At 41.5% G+C, this 21828-nt stretch overlaps 2 protein-coding genes across 2 annotated transcripts in view; one reads left to right on the top strand and one right to left on the bottom strand.

The window, feature by feature from the left end:
• Positions 1-21828, top strand: part of LOC126396061 (E3 ubiquitin-protein ligase MARCHF5-like) — a 158653-nt gene that overhangs the window by 104122 nt on the left and 32703 nt on the right. The window lies entirely within an intron of this gene.
• gnsb (glucosamine (N-acetyl)-6-sulfatase (Sanfilippo disease IIID), b) lies at positions 1949-21473 on the bottom strand. The gene is made up of 13 exons (XM_050053856.1): positions 21135-21473; positions 18059-18118; positions 16443-16646; positions 13824-13889; positions 13423-13521; positions 11201-11368; positions 11039-11121; positions 10169-10287; positions 9980-10083; positions 9228-9329; positions 9034-9144; positions 7330-7440; positions 1949-6347 (listed from the first exon to the last, which is right to left on the bottom strand). Exons 1-13 carry the CDS (start codon positions 21303-21305, stop codon positions 6198-6200), a joined length of 1548 nt encoding a protein of 515 aa, XP_049909813.1. The 5' UTR covers positions 21306-21473; the 3' UTR covers positions 1949-6197.

Raw genomic sequence — 21828 nt, 5'->3', positions numbered from 1 at the left:
AGCTTTTTATGTTTTTGCACTCTATGATACTTTCACATATGAGCTACTGCATCACCAGCTGGTCCATGTCAGGTTCTACTATCCTGAAACCAGTTGAGCTTCTGTACAAAAAAGCACTCAAAACTCTAGACAAAAAACCTTTTTCTTATCATCACTGCAACATCTTAGTGAAATATAGCTTGCTGAGTTTTCTTAATTTTTGTAAATTCTCCTCTGTATGCCTAATATACAAAGTGCTCCATGGCCTGGCACCACCCCTGTTTTCTTTTCTATCTGCTTTTTCTTTATTTTATTTTTTTAAATAACAAACTTTTAATACTGTATATCTCTTGTTCTTTTGTAATGTAACATAAACCTGCCGAAAGGACTCCAGATGGAAATTAGCCCCCGGGCTACAATCTGGCATATTTATGTGTACTGCTGTGCATTGTCCTGAATTTCTAAATAAATAAATAAATAAAAGAAAGATTTCTTATAAGTGTTTTTCTAGGCCAGTGGGGCTTTATACCGTTTTCCTGATGGCAGTAACTGGAAGGAGTGGTGGAGGGGGTGAGAGGGGTCCTCTGTGATCAGGGTGGCTTTCCTGATCACTGAGTGGCTGTACAGTTCAGACAGTGGAGTTTGAGGTGAGCCGATTATTTTTGCTGGCATGCTTTATTATGCGGGAGAGTTTTGTTTTGTGTTTGACGGTGAGCAGGTTGTACCAGGATTCAATATTGAAGGTGAGAATGGATTCGGTGAGTGAACGATAAACCAACGTTGAAATGTCCTCGCTGACATTAAAAGTCCTGATAAATAAAAAAAATTATTGTGCTTCCTTATCAAATAATAGCATTTAAGCCTCACTGACTCATATGGCACCAGTAATTGTTTTAATATGCTTCTGAGTGTACCTTTAATATATGCTTCACGCTGTATCACATTCATCCCACTGTATATGTGTTTTGAGCTGACTAACCACATTTGGTTTTACGTTTAGGCTACTAGTTTACTGTGTTTCGTGCTTATCGTTAATAAATAAGTGTGTAATATGTTTAGATGAAGCTGTATTACAGGCTACCGAGCAGAGGGGGTTATGTTACAACCAGAAGCACAGGCGGACGCTGGAAGGACGTTGTATTCGTCGTCAAAATGAACTGAATTAGACCAACAGGTTGAGGTGTGTGAAACAAGTCCAGTCTCACTCCGAGGTTGTTGAAATCTGGTGCTTGGGCACTGACTTGTAGCGCCAGAAATCAACGGAAAAAGAAGTCATGTCGACATGATACGCAGCCGGTGGTGTCAGAGGGAAAAGGACAAAAGTTAAGCGAGCGCTAAAGTGCTCTCCTGGGAGCCAAAACGCGCTAAAGTGCCCTCCTGGGAGCCAAAATGCGCTAAAGTGCCCTCCTGGGAGCCAAAATGCGCGCTAAAGTGCCCTCCTGGGAGCCAAAACGTGCGCTAAAGTGCCCTTTTTTTGTTTTCGCCCCTGCCCTTCAAAAAGTCTGTGCACACCACTGTGTCTGGGGACTCCATATTTCTTCTCACCTCCTGTTGGAGGTGTTCCAGGCACGTCCCACTGGTGGATGGTCTCAGGGCAGACCCAGAACACACTGAAGGGATTATATATATATTCTCGGGGTCCCCCAGGAGGAGCTGGGAAGCGTTGCTGGGGTGAGGGACATCTTTCCTTGGCCTGCTGGATGGGTATCAGCCTATAATAATACATTTTATTTAAAAGCGCCTTTCTCAACACTCAAGGACACTTTACAGAGCATTAAAAACACAATTAAAGTCATAATTAAAATAAATAAAAACAACAGACAAGAGCTTTTAAGGCCCAAAATGTCTTTACATCTGCTTGTAACTACATTATAGTGTGTTATTAACCATTTCTTGTTCATATACTGCTTATAAGGAGGACTTTAAAGCATCTATGAGAAATATCCACATGACAAGTGCATATAAATGCTTCTTTTGATTTATTTTTAATTTTTATCACAGTGCAAATACATTCACATTTAAGGCACGTGAGCCTCGTCAGTGCAAACTCGAGGCCCGCAGGAATACATCGTTCATTTCAAATGTTACCAGGTGAAATTTTCCCCCTGAATTACTCACAATAACAAAATCATCGACACACATCTCAGAAGTATCACAGCACTTTCTCCATCTTCCACTTTAAAAAGACACGTTTTCATTAATACTCAGTGTAAAATATTTTAATAACCAAACATCAGGATTAAAATTTTAAAAAAGGTCTTTAAATCTGAGGCACAAAGTCTTAAGGAGCAATAACTAGACTGTGTCCTTTCAACAAAGACTCAATGTCTGGACTTCTTCATTAGAAGTGCTGCAGAGATAAATGTGTATGTATGAAAATGAGTTCAACAACACTTAAGAGAATAGAGCTGCACTCTACACAGGTAAAGGTAGAGTTTGACATTTAGGAATTAGATTAAAAGATTGATACCACTGTCATATTTGTACATACTAATAAAAGGTGGTGATTAAATGCAACTTGCAGCACCTCTAAAGCCAACTAATTCACTTGCTGTATCTTTCTGTTTCATTTGTACAAAACTATGATTAAATAATAATAATACCATGAGCCTCCAGGAAGTTGTGAATTATTGTTTTTTACAAGCATCTTTTTCAGCATCTGTCTTCTTTGCTAACTCGCAAAATGTCAAACCCTTCCTTTAGAGCTGACTGGACTAATGACAGCGACAGTGTACCATCAAACCTTTGGTTGTGTATCGTTTAACAACAACAATGTTCAGATGCATTTTGAACCCTGTAAAGAATAAAAGTTAATAGTGCAGTTTATATGCAAAGACACATCACAACATGGACTGACTGACAGAACGGTAGATCTCCACAACAGAGTGCTGCAGGGACGAAGTTTTTCTGTCGGCCAACCTGGAATCTAACGTCGCCCTGGTTCCCTCATCAAACAGCTGATGGGATTTTCCACTGGATTTTGGATTATTGCCAAAAATAAACTCTTACACATTTTGTTCAGCAAGATAATTTTCACAAGTGATAACGACTTTTATGATTTTTGCCTAAATGCAGTTGCCCAAGTAAAAATACAACGTTAAGCTATAAACAAACTCGCATGACTTTTTTGTTGTTCAGCCAACAGAGTTGCAGTCAAAACCACCTAAACCGAGAGAGCAAAGTGTATCAAGACCGACACACAAGACTTTGTAGGGATCAGACAGAGTCAAGACCAGACCAGGGCCACTCCCACAATGCATGACACACTAAAAATAAAATGTGCAACATGCATGTGCAACCATGGACACTAAAAACCATGATGCGTCTTCATTCACCTCTTGATAAAATAATCAGAAGGCACTGCAGAGGTGAATTCAGTGTGAGAGCATTTCCTTTGTTTTCTATGAGTAAACAACTACAAACAAATACCAAGAAGGCTAAATAATTTTCACCGTCTTAATTCAACTTTTCTATTTTGCCAGTTAGTTGAGATTCCCTCAGTTGTGGTCCTGACGAACTTTGACATAAAAGTCTGAGTCCTTCTTGTCTGAGACCAAAACTAGACTGAGTAAAAATGCAGCTGAGTCTGAGACGAGACAGAGACCTTCAAAAAGCAGTCTTGAGGCAGAGACCGATCTCAAGCAGTACCTCAACAACCTCTGTTGTCTCACTGAGGCACTTGTCAGCAAACACCTGTTTTCAGACAGGTAAAAGCTTTAGAGTTCACAGTGGGGCGTTTACTGACATATTTTATCTCGCAGAACAAAACATAAAAGTCTCTAAAGCTTGTGTTCACCACAGACTCTGTTTCAGGCACCAAAAACCCACTGACTTCAGGACAAGGGAACAGGGAGTGCTAAAATGCTAACTCATTTCCAGGTTCTAGGACTCATTCCTGCAGCTCTCTGTATGAACTGGACGAGGAGTTCATCTTAAAGAAAATAAAATTAGGTCTTGACACAACGATACACGAGCACAGCTCAGAAAATAAACCCAGACAATTTTCACAGCAGATATTTTGACTTGTCATCGTAAGAAAAGCACAGGTGTTACTATTGAAAAGCTTCAATTAGTAGCCCGGGCTATATTTGGGACAGGTCTTTAATTTCTTTCACACAAATCTGTTGCTCAGCAAAGATCAGGAAAAACCATCAAATTATTTATTTGAACGAGTATGAATAATACCTGTATGAAAGTTAGGCTGCAGATACTATATCAATTATGAATCCTACAGACCAACTGTCAGAGAGAGTGAGTTACGACACTCGACTAAAAGAACATGAGTAATTTACAGGGTGTCCAGGAATGGACACATAATTTGAGGTAGCCAACAATCCGGTTTTATACATGTGGAGAACTTCTAGACCAGGGGTCTCATTTATAAAACAGTGTGTAGGATCCACACTAAAAAAGTACATATGGACAAAAGCCAAAAAATGGCATGCACCAAAAAATGTTCAACAGTTTCTCCAGTCGGGCTTCCACCTCACCATCTGCGTCGCCAATATCCTGTCTCCAAATGTTCGTAAGTATGGGTCAAAGTTTCTCCCATTAAGTCTGTTTTTTACAGATTACAACTTTTGCATGAGAAGTGGCGTACGCCTCTGTCAGGCCTTGTTTTGTGTACGCAACGTTTATAAATGAGACCCCAGGCCTCTAATTGAGACAGGCCTTTACTTGTCAAAATGTGTAGCCTCACCAGGCTAGTAAAAGCGACTGGGAGTTTAATTAGGACCTGGCTTCTGATTGAAGTTTTACAGCAGTCATAACATTAATGGAAGAGTTCGACATTTTGGGAAATTTGCTTTCTGGTGAGGAGTCCGTGCTAAAACATGTAAAATTAAAAGTAACTATTTCTTCTTTTCAGAGCAAAAAAGTGCGACACATGACTCCATGTATAATGCTGATGTGTTGTTTTTACACGTTCATTAGCTTCAGAGGTGGCGGTAGGAACATTTTGTCGCGGTTGCACGGAGCCAGGTTGCCTGTTTCTCCATGTTTCCAGTCTTTAGGCAAAGCTAAGCTAACCATTTGCTGGCTGTAGCTTAAAGGGACAGTTCAGATTTTTTGAAGTTGGGTTGTATGAGGTAGACAGTGTGCTACATACAGTAGATGTCAGTCGATACGCCTTCAGTTTGGAGAAGCATCCTGGAGTCTGACATGGAAGCTAAGCCATGAACTGCCGTGGACGAGAGCCGCAACAAAACATATTTTAGCTACCTAAAAAAGTCCAACCTAAAATAATCAATATCAGTTTAAGTGCACTACATTTGGGATGTTTTCGCTGCTCCTATGGGAAAATTAAGCCATTAAATCACTCTGCGCAGAACCAGACTCCATTGAGAAAAACAGTGATTTAACACTGCTGAACACAGGAGCTGCTGCTATACCACTGCCCCCGTCAGCCAGGTAGTTCAGATTCACCACACAATAACACAAACTAACTAACTGATTGAAGCAGCAGTAGATCAGCAGCTCCTGTGTTCAGCACGCTAAAATGACTATTTTTGTCAATGGAGTCTGGAGGCTTTGACGAGAGCATAGATGGGGAACTGGAGCCGCTAATGGCTTCTTCACTGGAATGGGTTATCTAACGAAAAGGTAAAGAAAATACTCTCGATATAGTGCACACTTAAATTGCTACAGATTTTTTTAAGGTGGCTGAAATACATTTTGCTGCTGCCCTCGTCCACAGCAGAAGATTACTTAGCGTCCATGTCAGACTGCTTCTCCAAGCTGGGCACATCACAACTGACATCTACTGTAGGTAATACACTGACTTTAGAGTACCTAATACAACCCCACCCCACAAATATCAACAATCCCTTTAATATTTCCCGCACAGACATGAGTGGTATCGATCTGAACATCTACTTCTCTGCAGGAGAAAGTGTATTTCCCAAAACTGAACTTTAACCGTGGCTCTTTTCTATTCAAGCGTCTCAGTATACCATGACAGTGTGACAGTGAACCAGCATGCACAACACCAGGACCCAGAAACTGAAGCAGCCAAACAGAATCCAGCCAGCGGTAATTTTATGATTTCACACCTGTGCTTTTCTTTCTGAGACTGGTCAAAATGGAAAACATGGTTAAGAAAACGCCTCCAACGATCACAACAGTTGCCCTAATCAGACTAAACAGTCAGATAAACCAACCGCATCCTCCACTGAGAGCATGAAGCAGTCTGTGTTTGGCAGCTTCCTGTTGCCTCCTCTTCACTTGACATTCCTGCAGCTGTCGCCCTGACAGGACTGGAGCTTTATGAGCCGCTGGTTCATCGCCTGCAGGATGGCCGGGTCCACCTTCTTCACAATGTTCTCCAGCTGGTGGGGGTCTGACGTCAGGTTGTACACTTCTACAAACGACTGCGGACACAAAGAAGGAGAAGAAGAAAAGACGCTGAGCTCTTTCACATCTGTTTGCACAGGAATTAAGGGTGCTTTCACACCTGCCCTGTTTGGTTCGGTTCAGTCAAAGTCAAGTCGGTTTGCCCCCTCAGTGCGGTTCGTTTGGGCAGGTGTGAACACAGCAATCACACTCAGGTGCGCACCAAAACAAGAAGAAAGAAAACACTGACACATCAAACTTATGAAGTCAAACAAACAAACAAAAGAAATAAAAATGTTGAACAGTAAAAACTTTTCTGAGGGGATGGAGCACCTGCTGCAGCAAGCCAACATGTCGTCTGTGGTCATTTTGACTTGACAAACGGACTTCACTACAAGCTGAAAAGTAGGTGACGTGCTTTAAAACCAGCCACAGGCGGTCTGACCAGCTGAGTTGCAGGTGACACCATCAGCCAACTTGAGTTGAGCTCAGACCGGCCAGTTCACACCGCTGACACTTTTCTCTGCTACGATCTAAAACAGTTTTGTCTCGTTGAAAATCTTTGGTCTGAACTGGACTCTACAGAAATGGCCCCTCAGGCAAAGCAAGCCGAGTATCCCTGGTTTGTTTGCACAAAACAAAACAACAAAAGAAGAACAAGCTGTGCAGGTGAGATTTAAGAAACCCAGAGGGGTTTATAGTGAATCTCACCTCAGTAAGCATAATAAACAAAAACAAAAATCTCAAGGCAATTGAATTAAACACAACTGGACTTAGTTTTGTTTTCCAGTGTTTCCAGCTGCGTTCGATTTAATTGCCTTGAGATAACTATGACCTGGATAAATGAGAATATCCACAGGCAATAACAAAAGTCCATCAAGACAAGTAAACAAACATGCAAATACGCAAACATAAAACAAGCATGAAAATCAAGCAAAAACATAAAACACATAAAATCATGACGTGTGAGTGTGTACGTAAATGACTCTGACACCTGAGTCACACACAGTCGTGCTGTACCTCGCTGTCTGCAAACTCGCAGTACTGTAGGTCCTGGTCTTTGGTGAGGGTCCTGACGCAGGCGTATGTGTTGTTGTAGGCGTCTTCGCACACGCAGTCTGGGAAACATTGCTGAGGAAATGAGAGATCATTTTTCTTTAGTTTGTACTGAATATTTGAAACAAACTGTAAAACTAGACCACTTATTTTGTTGCAATTCTATTTTCTTGAATTAAGAAAATATAGAAATAGTTTGTTTGTTACTAATTTGTCATATCATCAAGAACATTGTTATCACATCGTTATTTTATGGCCATATTGCCCACCCTTAGAAGTAATCAATAAAGTTACGCTGCTCCTTGTGTGTACATGTGCACAGCGTCTCCCTTAATGAGGAGGCTGACAGCAGCTCTGCTCTTATCTCTGCTACGTTCACATTTTACAGAATGTCACAAGTTCACCCACCTGCACCCCGTCCACACGTCCCCATGTGTGTAATTAACAGTGTGTATGTGCAGTGTGAACCCACCTTTGTAGGCGCATCTTACTATTTGAAATATTGCACCCGTTTAAATAGCAGCAAAATACTGTGCCATGCTTTTTCTCCACCTTTGCAACATTTCTAAACTATGCCCATCACTGTCCCAGTACACCACCAAAGTCTTGGTTCACGCATTCGTCACATCCCATATTGACTACTGTAACACAGTTCTCTCTGGCCTCCCGACCAAACTCAACATATATCTTTAGGTAGTGTGTTCCATAGCTCGATCTTCTTCCAATAAACCAGCAGCAGATGATCGCAGCGTTCTTGGAGGCAAATAGTTAACAAGGGAGTTAGCGATGTAGCTCAGCTACTCCTATAGGGCTTTGTATACAAGGAGGAGGAGCTTAAAATCGAAATTTAATGTAACAGGAAGTCAGTGCAGAGCAGCTCAGACTGGCCTGATGTGCTCTCTCCTCCTGGTTCTGGTTCATAGCCGAGCTGCAGAGTTTTCAATCAGCTGAAGTCTCTCAGTAGTGTTTTTTGGGAGGCCAGTAAAAAGTGTGTTACAGTTGACGAGGTGGCTTGAAACAAAGACATGAAACAATTTCTCTGCATCTTTTTCATTTAGAAATGGTCGCACCTCTGTGATGTTTCTGTTTCTGAGGTGGAGAAATTATGTTTTCACAAGTAACGCCTGTTGCATTTGTTTTCAGGTGCGTCCTGTCAGCTGTACTTTTTAACTTACTCCCTGGATGGGATCCACAGCAAGACTAGCGCCCTGTTGGAAAGAGTTTTAGTTTGTGTGTCGCTGCTACTACTGTCACAGTGGCTGTCTGCCTTTTATGTGTCTCTCTCGTGACCTGTCATGCTTGTGTCTGTTGTTTTTGTGAGCGACCAAACTAGTTCCTCCTCTGAGAGATAATAAAGTTATCTAACACAGCTATGTTTGGTAAAACAACTCAGCAGCTGCTCTGGAGCTTTCAAACATATCACATTACATTCCTCTGCAGGTGGAGTTTGCCCAGCTGTTGTGTAATAGTACATATTCAACTTTCCATTCCTCTGTGATGGGATCGAAAGCTCCAGATCAGCTACTGAATTCAGCCTGGAGTGAGATTATTTTTGCATTCCTGCTTGGAAAATGACTTTTGACATTTAAAGTCTTGTGGCTGATTGATTTTCTGTTGATCAATAGTTAAACGTGTTACTGACACACAATCTTTTCTTGTGATACTCACAGACAATCCAGGGCCCAGTTTAGGACAAGCAGGATCCGGCGTTGGATGTCCCTCTCCGGTGTATTCAACAAGGAAAAAGGGACGTGCAGTGCCATTACGCAGTGACGGGGCCTGACAGTCAGAGAATTATGAGTTTTAAGTCTTCAAGACTGGGGTAAGGCAACATTTAGGAAACATTTAAATCAACAGCTGACCATCTGAGAGAGGAAAGACTGCCCATCCACATTCACAGAGGACAGGTTGACACCAGATATGTCCAGTATGGTTGGAGCCAGGTCGATATTCAGCACTGGAGCCTGGAGGAGTCACGCAACATCAGAGAGATTATTAAACACAGACTGAAACAAGGTTTACAGACACATTTCTGCATGTTATAACGGACATAAGCAATGTTGGCATTGTACACTTCCACAAACCACAGATACATTATATAAATATTCGCAGTTCTGATTACATATACTGTATATAAGCGGAGTTTATACCTAAGCAAGACCAACAAATTTGGGTACTTTTAAATAATTAATTGTGATATTTCCAACCATGTTTATAGTGACAAAATAAGGTATTTCTTAACAACAGGCTGGGAAATTTCCAACCGTGTTCCTTGCAACAAAAAAACCTATTTATCACCGGAGTTCAGGACATTTCAAGTTGTGTTTGTCGCAAAAAACGGGTATTTTTTAACAACAGTTCAGGACATTTCCAAACTGACCAAACTGAGTATGTTCAGCCAAAACATGACCTTTTCCTAACCAGGTAATTTTTGTGCCTGAACCAAACCACACGTCACAACATAACATAAAATTGAAAATTGAAATATTAAATACCGTCAAGTTTTAATATGTTACATACATACCCATGATTTGCAGAAACGTACAATGCCAACATTTATTCTGGTGACTGAGTTGAGCAAAAACGTGTGTGTGTGTGTGTGTGTGTTTTGGACCTGCAACGTCTGGTTTGGTTTGATGCCAGGACCTCGGACCATGAGCGGAACCCTGATGTCAAATTCATACAGCTGCCTTTTATCAATGGGCAGAGAGAACTGACCTGTGAACAGTAAAGACATCAGGATAATTCAAACCAAAAAATACACCATTTTAAATCATCTGATGACCAGAGGACGGACTCACACCTGTGTGGTAGCCGTTATCTGACGTGTAGAAGATGTAGGTGTTGTTCAGCTCCTTTATACTCTCCAGTTTCTTGACCAGCAGCTCCACCATGTCGTCCACAGATAACAGGGTCTGCCACCTGCAGGGGAGATCAGCATTTACATTTCTTAAAGTTTTATCTGGTACCACAAGAGAGTTACCAAAAGAGCAAGACAATGTCCTTGCATGTGAAAACTAACTTGGCAATAAACCTGATCCTGAATATTTAATATTTAATATTTAAGTGTTTGAAGTGTTTAATGTGTGTCTAACGTGTGTTTAAAGTGTGTTTAAAGTGTTTAATGTGTGTCTAATGTGTGTTTAAAGTGTGTCTGTGTGTTTAATGTGTGTCTAATGTGTGTTTAAGGTGTGTTCAAAGTGTTTAATGTGTGTTTAATGTGTTTAAGGTGTGTTTAAAGTGTTTGTGTGTTTAATGTGTGTTTAAAGTGTGTTTAAAGTGTTTAATGTGTGTTTAAAGTGTTTAAAGTGTGTTTAATGTGTGTCTAATGTGTGTTTGTAGTGTTTAATATGTGTTTAAAGTGTTTAATGTGTGTTTTAAATCAACTAAACTTCACAGCACTTCACAGAAATCTCCGCCGCCAACTAGTGTTTAGAGGTGTAACTGCAGACTGACAGACTGTGGTTGTCTTTTCCTAAGTCCTTATGAAGATTTTTTTCCTGGACTACTCGACTGCAGCATCAAGGAGCCACCACCCATAATATGACACTGCACCTTCATAAATGTTTATTCCAACGTAACAAACACATTGAATGAGATATTTCAGTGTAAAGTCAAAGTGGCTGGACGACCACGAGCTCGGCTGACAGAAGAGAAAATTTATCAGTCGTACCTTTTCCTGTAAGCACTGTCCAGGAAGTTGAGGGAGCTGTTTGGCATGGGGTTAACAGGCTGACGCAGCAGCCAGTGTTTGTCCTGAAATGCAGACACCAGAGATTATGTTTCAAAAAGCAGTTATAATATTTATTAATGTCTGATGTTACTATGGACACACCTTCCCTGGTTTGTCAAAGCTCCCGTCTCGAGGGGCTTTGACGTTGCTGAACTCTTTCTGGTACTGCGGTGCTGCTGTCCAGGGGGAGTGAGGAGCTGGAGGGGACAGCATCAGGAAGAAGGGATGCTGGGGGCTCCTGTTGTCCAGGAAGGACAGGGACCGGTTGGCCTGGATAGAGGAGGAATAAGCTGAACACATTACTGTTGCAACATTTAGTTAAAACCACAGATGAGGAGAAAAAAACAGAAACAACAGCATCTTTGTTAGTTAAACCCAGCAGGAGCAGATATCAGGAAGCACACACTGCGGTATGCAAATAATGAGGGACAAAGTGAGCTGAAACAAGAGGAAGAGCTGAGCTGCATCTGTGAGTCATTATCAACCCTCGATGTGTACCAGCTGATAAAACACATGCTGTTGGATGTGACCAATGCTCCGAGTCCCACACTGTGTTTCATCAGTCCTTTCAATACTCAGAATACTCTGGGCGATGATTCAACTCAACTGCGTTTCCTTCTTGGTTTTGTCGGGTTATTTTTCAGATTTTTATATTTCTTCATCACACCGTGACGTCCAGCATGACCTGGGGCGGTTTGCAGCCAAGTGTGAAGTGGTCGGGATGAGAGCCAGCACCTCCAAATCTGAGGCCATGGTTCTCTGCTAGAAAACGGTGGACTGTTCCCTCTGGGTTGGAAGAAGTGTCAAGTATCTCGTGGTCTTGTTCACAAGTGAGGGTAGAATGTAGCGTGAGATAGATCGATGGTTTGGTGCAGCATCTGCAGTGATGCAGGCGCTGCACCAAACCGCTGTGGTGAAGAGGGAGCTGAGCTGGAAGGTGAAGCTTTTGATTTACTGGTCGATCTCCCTCCCAACTCTCACCTATGGTCATGAGCTCTGGGTAGTGACTGAAAGAATGAGATCGTGGATACAAGCAGCTGAAATGAGTTTCCTCTGTAGGGTGTCTGGGCTCAGCCTTAGAGATAGCCTTAGAGATAGTGCCGAGATAGTGCCGCCGCACTGATGTCGGCATAGCAAGAAGGGGTCACATTCTTGTGAATGCGATATGTCAAGAACGCCATGTGAGAGTGTCCGCAAATTTGGCACAAAGGTCCACTTGAACTCAGCAATGGACTGATTAGATAATGGTGGTCATAGGTCAAAGGTCACAGTGACCTTACGTTCCTCTCATTCTCAGGAACTTGATATCTCATCTCAATAACACCGTAAGAGAATTTCTTAAAATTTGACACAAACGTCCACTTGTACTGACGAATGAACTGATTAGTATTTGGTGGTCAAAGGTCAGTGTGACCTCACAAAATATATTTTTGGCCATAATTCAAAAATTGGTACACTAATCCTGACAAAACTTGACACAAGTGTCTAACAGGATAAAATAATGAAGTTATGACGTTTTGGTCAAAGGTCAGCTTCACTGTGACATCATCATATTCTGCATAAAATACTTTTCTGTCCATCATTTAACGTCATATCTCAGGAACAGAAGGGGAGACATTTGGTCAGATACTGAATTGGTGACTCTGATCTTGAAACTGTGCTGATTGTATAGATCTTCTGTGTGTGAAGCATCCATGTTTTCACTGACATGGATGGAGACTGTCAGAGACACTGGACTGGTGTGTGGCGGCGTACAACTGCAGGGCAGTAATTATAGTTTTTCCTTGACTGGCTGAGGCAGCTTCAAGAATTTTATTTCATTTATGGTCCTTGCAGCTAATAAAAGTGCAGTCATTACTGCAGTTTATTACTGGCCAGCCGTGCAGCTGACATGAGAAAGTTCAGCTCTCATAAACTATTTTACAGCACCGTATGTAAACAGCTGGTTAAGCAGAAAGACTCATCTGTCACCTGATGAGGACGATGTGCAGCAGCATGAAACCAGAAAACAGAAGACGATACATTTAAATAAAACATAAAGAAGACAAACATCTTCACTCTAAAATACAAATGTAAATACTTAAATGACATTAAATATAATTAACTTGTTTTCTTGCTGTTCTGGTCCAACATCCAGCTGTTGATGATTAACCCTTCACACTGCTGACTGGCAGACAAAAAACACTGAGTGGACATGTTGTGTTTCTGTGACAGCAGCTGATTCAGAGGTGAACGGTCTCATTTCATCCTATAAAACCTCACATAAATGTCTGTAGATGACCTTACACATGAAATATTGCTGATCCCAGGCTCAGGAGACTTACTATGAGGTCTGTGAGGTAGTCCTTCTCATAACTGTCTCCGTGCTTTTCCTCTTTGCCGTTGACTGACAGTGTGTAGTTGTAGTACAGCGAGTTCCCCACCTGTAACCAAACCCAAAGGCTGTGACGTCAGAAAGACTTGGAAATATTAAGCATAGTGTCAGTTCAGGCAGGAAATGATGTCAAGCTCAGCTGGCATCACAGCTGATTGGAAGCACTGAGGGAAGGACTTATAAATGTCACTTCTATTTGGGGGGTCTTTGCTGCTGCTCTTTCCATGTAGGCGCATGGAAGGGCAGGGAGGCCCCTGAACAGAGCCATGCCACCAAATATAATACTGTAAATGGAAATAAAGTTTTCTTTGACTAAAGTGGTCCTGACTGATGTGTGTTTGTGAGACTCACCAGTGCGTGCCACTGGTCCCAGCCAGGTGGAATATGGCCAACCTCTGCTGCATCTTTCTTACCGTACTGATGGCAGAAAAAAAACATTCAAATCAGTAACAACCTTTAAAAAGTGTGAAACAGGAATAACAGTCTAAAGACACATTTTGGTGCCGGATGAAAAGTCAGAGGATCAGCAAAATGATTACAGTTCATCCGGAGGGGAACATGAATGACGACCCACATTCAATCACAATCCAGAGATATTTAGAGTCTGGACCAACACTGCCCTGACACCACTCACAGCATGGCTAAAGAACATGAGGACTGTTGATAATATGACTCATATTCTCAAGTATGACGGTTGGAAGTGTGTCACAGGATGTAAGGGTGACAAGGGTGCTGCAACACCTCCACCCCTGAGTGTCTGATGCGAGCTGTATTTGCAGCTCGCATCAGACACTGGGGGGACACTGGGGGGACAATATATTTTTTGTTGCTGCAGTAAACCTACACCCACAATATCTTTTTATTTAATAATCAGACTTTTCTGATAATATATTATATAGTGTCTTGTCTGATCAGGTGTGGCAGGAAAAGTTTGAAAAGGATTTAGAAAATCTCTCCAACTCAAATTCAAATGCAAAATTCTTAGTTTAAAGAAGCATTTCACTGCCAGAAAGACGGTCTCTTCATAAAACTGGGCTGACTATGAAGTAGAGAGACGCAGATACTTTTGAAATTTGTGCTACATGACCAGAGAAAACAGAGAAAACAGAGAAAAAGGACTCTGGCATTTAAGTTTGTTCAAGAGGTAGAAAACCTACAACTTTGAGAATGCACTGCACCACACAGGACAAATAAACACAGCCGCTGGCTGGTGGGTGAGGTAATGCGAGCTTGGCCAAAATCAATATGGCAGCCGTCGGTAACAAACAGTCTCATATTACAGTTAAAGAGTGAGTTAAAATATGTTTCTAAAAACATTTTAGGCGAGAAATCGTCAACTCACTAACAGAATGTTGGTTTGTGTTTGATCAGTGCTGCTTAGTTTTATCGTTTGATCCTCTTGATTTTTTCAGCCTCTGTTTTTACAATACAGGCACCGGTATGGCGCCAACTTCCTGTTCACAAACTCTTGTATTACAGCCAAACAGTGCACTAAAATGTTTCTGAAGATATTTGAGTTGAGAACTAGGCAGCACAGCAACAGCATGTTGGTTTATGTTTGATTAGCGCTGCTTAGTTTTACTGTTTGATCTCAGGTTCAGGGTGAAAAAAGAGAAAAAGAGGCAGGTCTATCTCTCGGTCCCCTTCTATACTCTTTGTGTTCATGGTTGCATGCATATGAAAACAACAGCCCAAGAGCCAGCGAATTTGGCGTTTCGCATCAAAGCGATAAGTAAAAAATAATCTAATTAATTACATGCTCTGTGATTAATTATTCTGAAATAATCACATACATGAATTTTTGCTGTGAAAGAATTAAAAAAAATCTGTTCAAATAAATTTTGGCAGCGGTGTCGTTGCTGCTGGACGTTGGACACAGTTGTCCCCCTGTCCTCGACCACTGAAACTGGTCTGCAGTCCATTTTTAAAAGGGAGTTAGTGAGTCGGTCACAGGTAGACTGACTCAGTCTGAACGCCTGGTCAAGTGCGGCATGACAAGGCTGGCCGCTAGTGTTAGCTCGGACCTCTGGGTTCGCTGCTAAATGCTTTGTGTTGAGGTGATGTTTCAGGCTTGAAGTTCTCAAAAGTTCCCTCCTGTAGAACCTGCAGAGAACGGTGCTCCTATCAACTGTTCCACGTGGGTGTTTTTTTTTTTTTAAAAAAAGGTAAATGTTCCATTCACGGGGCTGAGCAGTGTCGTCTCATCTGCCTCCATCATGTGACAAAGACACTGTGGCCTTCAGTGACACACCGGGTCAAAGGGCACCACAGAGTGCTATTGATCAGCGTTCATTTATTTAACACGTTATTTTGAGCACCCTAATTATACATATATAATTAATTAAGTTACGCTGCTCTTTGTGCGTAAATGTGAACAGCTCTGCTCTGATCTCTGCTACATTCACATTTTACAGAATGTCATAATTTAACCCACCTGCATGTCCCTTTGTGTGTACCAAGCAGAGTGTAAGCACGTTGTAAACCCACTTATGTAGGTGCATTCTACTGTCCAAATAATACACCCTTTAAATAGCAGGAAAAAAATTTGCGCCATTCTGACTTTGGACCAGGTTTTTTTGTTGGTCAATGGATTAATTGCTCTCTGCTGCCTCAAAATAGCAACACACCAACAATGTGTCTGACCACACCTCATTTTAAGACCTACACACCCATGGACGCACAGATGGGCGCAAATAATTACACAATGTGGGTGCTGACCATGAAAATGACAACAGCGTCTGTCCGAAACTAGTGCTGTGTTGTGTGCCGCTTTGCACCAATAGAAGAAAATAAAAAATTATTATCAAATAAATAAAACACATTCTTATTCTTATTCCTATTATCATTATTATTATTAAAAATAAACATATGGTTATTCAACACATGTCAAAAAGCAGGACGTGATGTCAACTGACAAAAGTGTGAATGACTCTGACTCAGCAGTGATGTCACCACCCTATGTGTTCACACCTGGTTCAGGTACTTCCCAGCGAAGAACGTCTGGTACTGTTGTTTGCTGAGGTGGAAGGGGAAGGCCGTGGACTCGGGGCCTTTCTGCCACAGAACGCTAGAGCAGTTCCCAGACAGCGAGTTGTTCCTCACCTCGTGGTTGTGGGGGTACTGACCCGTCAGGATGCTGCTCCTGCTGGGGCAGCACAGCGGCGTGACTGTGAACTTTACAGGAGAAGAAGGAAGCGAGAGCGGCGATAGAGGAACATGAAGAACAGGGGGATGACGAAAGAGCAGCGTGACAGGGGAGAGAAGGATGTGTAACTCGTTCTGTTTCAACATTTTAAAACATGTGAAATCATAGGTGAGAGGACGAATGACTCAGGTCCTTCACTTATGAAAGTACAGGAGTATTATCAGCACAATGTACCACAAGTATCAGCAGTAAAAGTACTGAGTGTGCAGTAAAGTGTCTCCTGTGACTGATGCATCAGTGTTAGAGCAGCATGTAACTGTTGTAGCTGCTCCAGGTGGAGACAGTTTGAGCTACTTTAATACAGTTAGTTTAGACCAGTGGTTCCCAACCTAGAGGTCGGTCTCCTCAAAAGCCTCATCAGATATATCTGAGGGGTCGTCACATGATTAATGGGAGAGAAGAAGAAGAACTAAGTTCAGATCAGTGGTAATTTTGACAGCTATTTTGGATTTAGTCTGACTTTTGAGACAAAGATGTTTATTGGTTTTAGTCACATTCTGGTCATTTTTGTCCTTCGTAGTTTTAGTCGACGAAACTTCTAAAAGTTTTAGTCAATAAAAATTTTAAACGTTTTTAGTGGCTGAAAATAGTTGACAAAAATTCAAAACATTTTAGTTGACAAAAATTCAAAACATTTCAGTTGACGAAAATTCAAAACATTTTAGCTGACAAAAATTCAAAACATTTCAGTTGACAAATATTCAAAAACTTTTAGTCGACTAAAATTCAAAAACTTTTAGTCGACTAAAATTCAAAAAATTTAGTCGACAAAAATTCTAAATGTTTTAGTTGACTAAAATTCCAAAAGTTTTAGTTGACGAAAATTCAAAATGTTTCAGTCAACAAAATTTTTAAAAAAGTTTTAATCAATGAAAATTCAAAAATTTTTAGTTGTCGAAAATTCAAAATGTTTTAGTCGACAAAAATTAAATGTAAAAACAATGTGAGAAGTTTAGAGGTGAAACAACATAAAGCCCATCGGTCGGAGCGGATCGGCTGGACTTTGAATGTTGCGGGTGAGTGTTGCACTTTTATCACTCTAAACATTGTAAGCTTGTTGTTAGCTGTGTAGGCAAACCTCTGTTAACATAGCGCTACATTAGCTACCTAGCTAGCATTTAAGTCAAGATATTGTTGTCACAGAAACAAAACCCATGTGTAGCACATCGTTTATAAAGCTCTGGGATGAAGCGCTTCCCAACACCCTGCCACCGCTGTTCTGCTGAAGAAGAACACAGAGGCCCTTAAATGTAAAATCTAAATCTGAAAAGTAACTGTAACTGTCAGATAAATGTAGCACAGTTAAACAAAATGAAAATACTAAAGTACAAGCACCTAAAAACTTTACATATAAGTACAATACTCGAGTAAAAGTACTCACAGCATTCACAAAAGTTGCTCCTGCGTCTCCTATTAAGGCTTTAGTTTTCTTCATGGGCGTCTGCAGAACAGAGACAAGAACAGATTTAAACAACATGAGAATTTCTCTATAAATCTGGTAAAGACATTGTGAATTTAGCACTCGTCATGAACTCTTTGTTTAATTATTGCTACTGTGTGGACCTCTGGTTTGTTACTGGCACCTTTTACACTGCCTGTTCAAGGTGGGAATTTTGTGCTGTTTTGCCACCTCGCCGTGTACAGTGGTGGAATGTGGGGGGGGGGGGCAGAGTTGTCTTGCAGAAGAGCCAGGAAGTGATTTACATCAGAGTTCATGTCAAATGAAGGTTGAACCATGAACATAAATAATAGAAATCCTGTAAAGCATTTTAATAAATCAATATCATCATTTAAGCAATCAGAGACTGAGAACAAACGTAAAAAATAGTAAAAACTATCCGTCACAAATTCTTAGAACCAAAAGGCACAACTTTTTTAGTCCAAACAACCTGAAGAAAATCTGTTTATTATCATACAAGACGAAGAACAGCATGAAATCTTCACAAATCTGAAGCTGTAAAATTTACATTTTTTTAAATTTTGCTTGTAAAATTACTAAAAATACTACACAGCCAGAATTGTTATATAAATAGTGAAAGGCAACTTCAAATTATGTTTTTTTGTCCAAGCAACATCAAGAAAATCCTTTTTTTTTTTTTATCATATAAGCCAAAGAAAAGCAGAAAATCTTCATATTTAAGAGGCTGGAATCAGAATTTTGCTTTTTTTGTTTGAAGAATTGATTATCAAAACAGTATTGTATTGTATTGTATATAGTTTACTTATTTCATTTAGTTTTTTAGCCACACCAGCGACATGATGGGGTCAGTCTGTCCACTGCTTAAGTACAAACTGAAGTATCTCAACAATTATTGGATGGATTGTCATGAAACTTGGTTCAGACATTCATGTAGCATCCACTTATTTAATCTATAACCAAATAACTGCAAAACAGAAAACATGGGGGCGTCAGTGGCTTAGTGGTAGAGCAGGCGCCCCATGTACAAGGCTGTTGCCGCAGTGGCCCGGGTTCGACTCCAGCCTGTGGCCCTTTGCTGCATGTCTCTCCAACTCTCTCTCCCCCTTTCACACTTGTCTGTCCTGTCCATTAAAGGCTAAAAATGCCCCAAAAAATAAAAAAAAACAGAAACCATGAAGCTTCAGCTATACTTTATGTTTAGTGCTAATAAGCACATTTTAGCATGCTAACACGCTAAGACAGACTGTCAGACATGGCCAGTGAAACAACATGGAAGTATTTATAAAACGCAGGTGAAAGAAAAAGCTCCACAAACAGTGGCTGATCCTGTTCATCCCCTTTTTAAAGAATTCATAAAATTGCCCTCAGGGAGGCGCTGTGGAGCTGCTGCTGCAGCAACCAACAACATTTACAAAAAGCCTTTCATAACAAATGCAATAATTTTGCTAAATTCATGACCAACAGTGTCTGTTAGTGTTGTACTGTGCATGTTTTTGTGTTTTAAAGGTAGGATCTGGAGGATTTTCAAACAAAACAAAATATAGACACATACAAATGAAATCCTGCTTCATCATCACCTATGGGCTTCTACTCATGTGTGGTGGTGACCCTGTTTGCAGAGCTCCTGCCTTTTAACTGTATTTTGATGTTTTTGTGAGCTCGGACCGCTTCTGGGCGGAGATTTCCTCAGCCAATGAGAGAGCGCTGGTGCCGTGCCCGAGCGTGTCCGAGCGTGCACCAGCGTGAGCCTTGCCTGAACCTCTTCTGTGAAGCCTTCTTCCGTACCTCCGGGCTCCGTACACCCGGAAGAGTTGAGCCTGATAGGAGGGGCCAAATCTGAATGTGTGTTTACAAACAGCAACTGGAAAATCCTCCAGACCCTACCTTTAACCAACCGCTGAAGCCGAAGTCAGATTTCCACATTTGTGGACATTAAAGATTTTTATTACTAATATGTGACTGTGAACATGGTGAACATTAAACCTGTATAACAGCTTGTTAGCATTAAAGATCCAGCGTGTGAGATTAAGGGGGGTTTTGGGGTGAGGACTGCAGATTGCAACCAGCTGAAACTCCTCCTGGTTAGAATTCCTTCAGTGTTCAGGAGGTTTTTTCCAGGAGCTGAATCATCCACAGAGGTGTCTTCCTCCAAAACAAACAGACCCACTGATTTAAACCGGCAAAAACACTAAATTAAGTGTTTCTCCGATATTGTTTGGAACCAGACTGAGGCTGCTGTCAGCCCTAGAGTGGTCTCCTTTGGTCTGAATCAGGGACTCATGTTGTTCCAAAGTTGTATAATTGCCTAGAGTTGGTTGGTGTTCTCACGGCAGCATTTACAACAGGACCAGATCAAATGCCTTGTGTGAGAAAGCTGCTCTTGATTGGTCAGAANTTCATTTGGAACCGGACTGAGACCACCTCTTCAAGAAGGTCTCGGTCCGGTTGCTGGCTGAGTGTGATTGCCGTGTTTTCACCTGCCCAAACGCACCGCACTGAGGGGGCAAACCTCAGATATATCCGCCTAAAGCCGACACAGTGGAGCTTTAAATCAGCCTCACAGAGCAGCTCTCTGACACTACACATCAAACCTGGACCTTAAACAGCTTTAATTTAACTGACTGTCACATGGTTAAATGCACTTAAAGCTCCAGCTACATAAATTTAATATAATTAACTGTGTATTTTTTGTTTCCTTTGCCAACTTGAAAGTGTTGCAGAATAATTTAGTCAGTCAGCTGAGGTGATTAATCGACTTTAAGGGTCCTAAAAAAGTCCCTTCCTGTATTTCCAGCTGACATCACGCATCAACTTGAGAGGGCAGCAGACATGCACAGCCCAGCTTCAAGCTTCTCTACGAGTATAATAAAGATAATAAGGTGGCAATAACTTCATAAATTAAGACAAGAGACTCTGAACATAACGCTCAGCTGCTTTACAGACACGCACAGGTGTGTGTTCACAGGTGAGAGCACCACACGTCACTGTAAACTCTGTCAGATCAGTACAGGTATATGTTCCGGTTGGCTCCACTCACCATCCCGCCCAGACGCACGTCCTGGTCATCGCTGAGGATGAGGATGATGTTGCTGGCTTTGGGACTGTGGGACCTGACGCTGCAGGTGAGCAGCAGCAGCAGCAGCGCGAGGACAGTGACGGCTGCCAGGTGTCTCGTGCTCGCTCCTGATCCGCTCCTCACACCTGCCATTAGACCTCCAGCACCGGCACCGGGCCCGCTGCAGCACACACTCTCTCACACACTCACACTCTCACACACGCACACACACCGGGGCTGAAGCTCGGTCTGGTTTCCTGGAGGACGTGTTGCTGAGTGAGCGCGTGCGGTGCAGGCTGGACGGTGCGTGACACAGCTGAAGGTTTGAGGAAGTGGAGCTGTGGGTCATATGATCACTGTGAGAGTGGGAGGAGTAAAGACACGAGGACAAAGTGTTCAGCGTGGACTTTATTCCACTTTATTCACCAACAAACCGTTTTTACTAATTTTAACTGTTGCTACGTCACAGTCAGCGATAGATACTCTGTTACTATGGAAACAATAATCCTATTTTATACACACTGATCAGACATTTCATATTATATTAGATTATATTACATGTTTTTTTATAACACGCCATAATATACTACATATTTTATCATAGTATGTTTTTTGTTATTTCATTTTGTTTTATATTTAGAAAAATATCAACCATTATTTTAGAATTAAATTTTTT

Source organism: Epinephelus moara, chromosome 9, assembly GCF_006386435.1.
Source record: "Epinephelus moara isolate mb chromosome 9, YSFRI_EMoa_1.0, whole genome shotgun sequence".
Classification (NCBI taxonomy): Eukaryota; Metazoa; Chordata; class Actinopteri; order Perciformes; family Serranidae; genus Epinephelus; species Epinephelus moara.
Note: the sequence above shows the minus strand (reverse complement) of the source record. Positions and strands in the feature narration are given on the sequence as shown.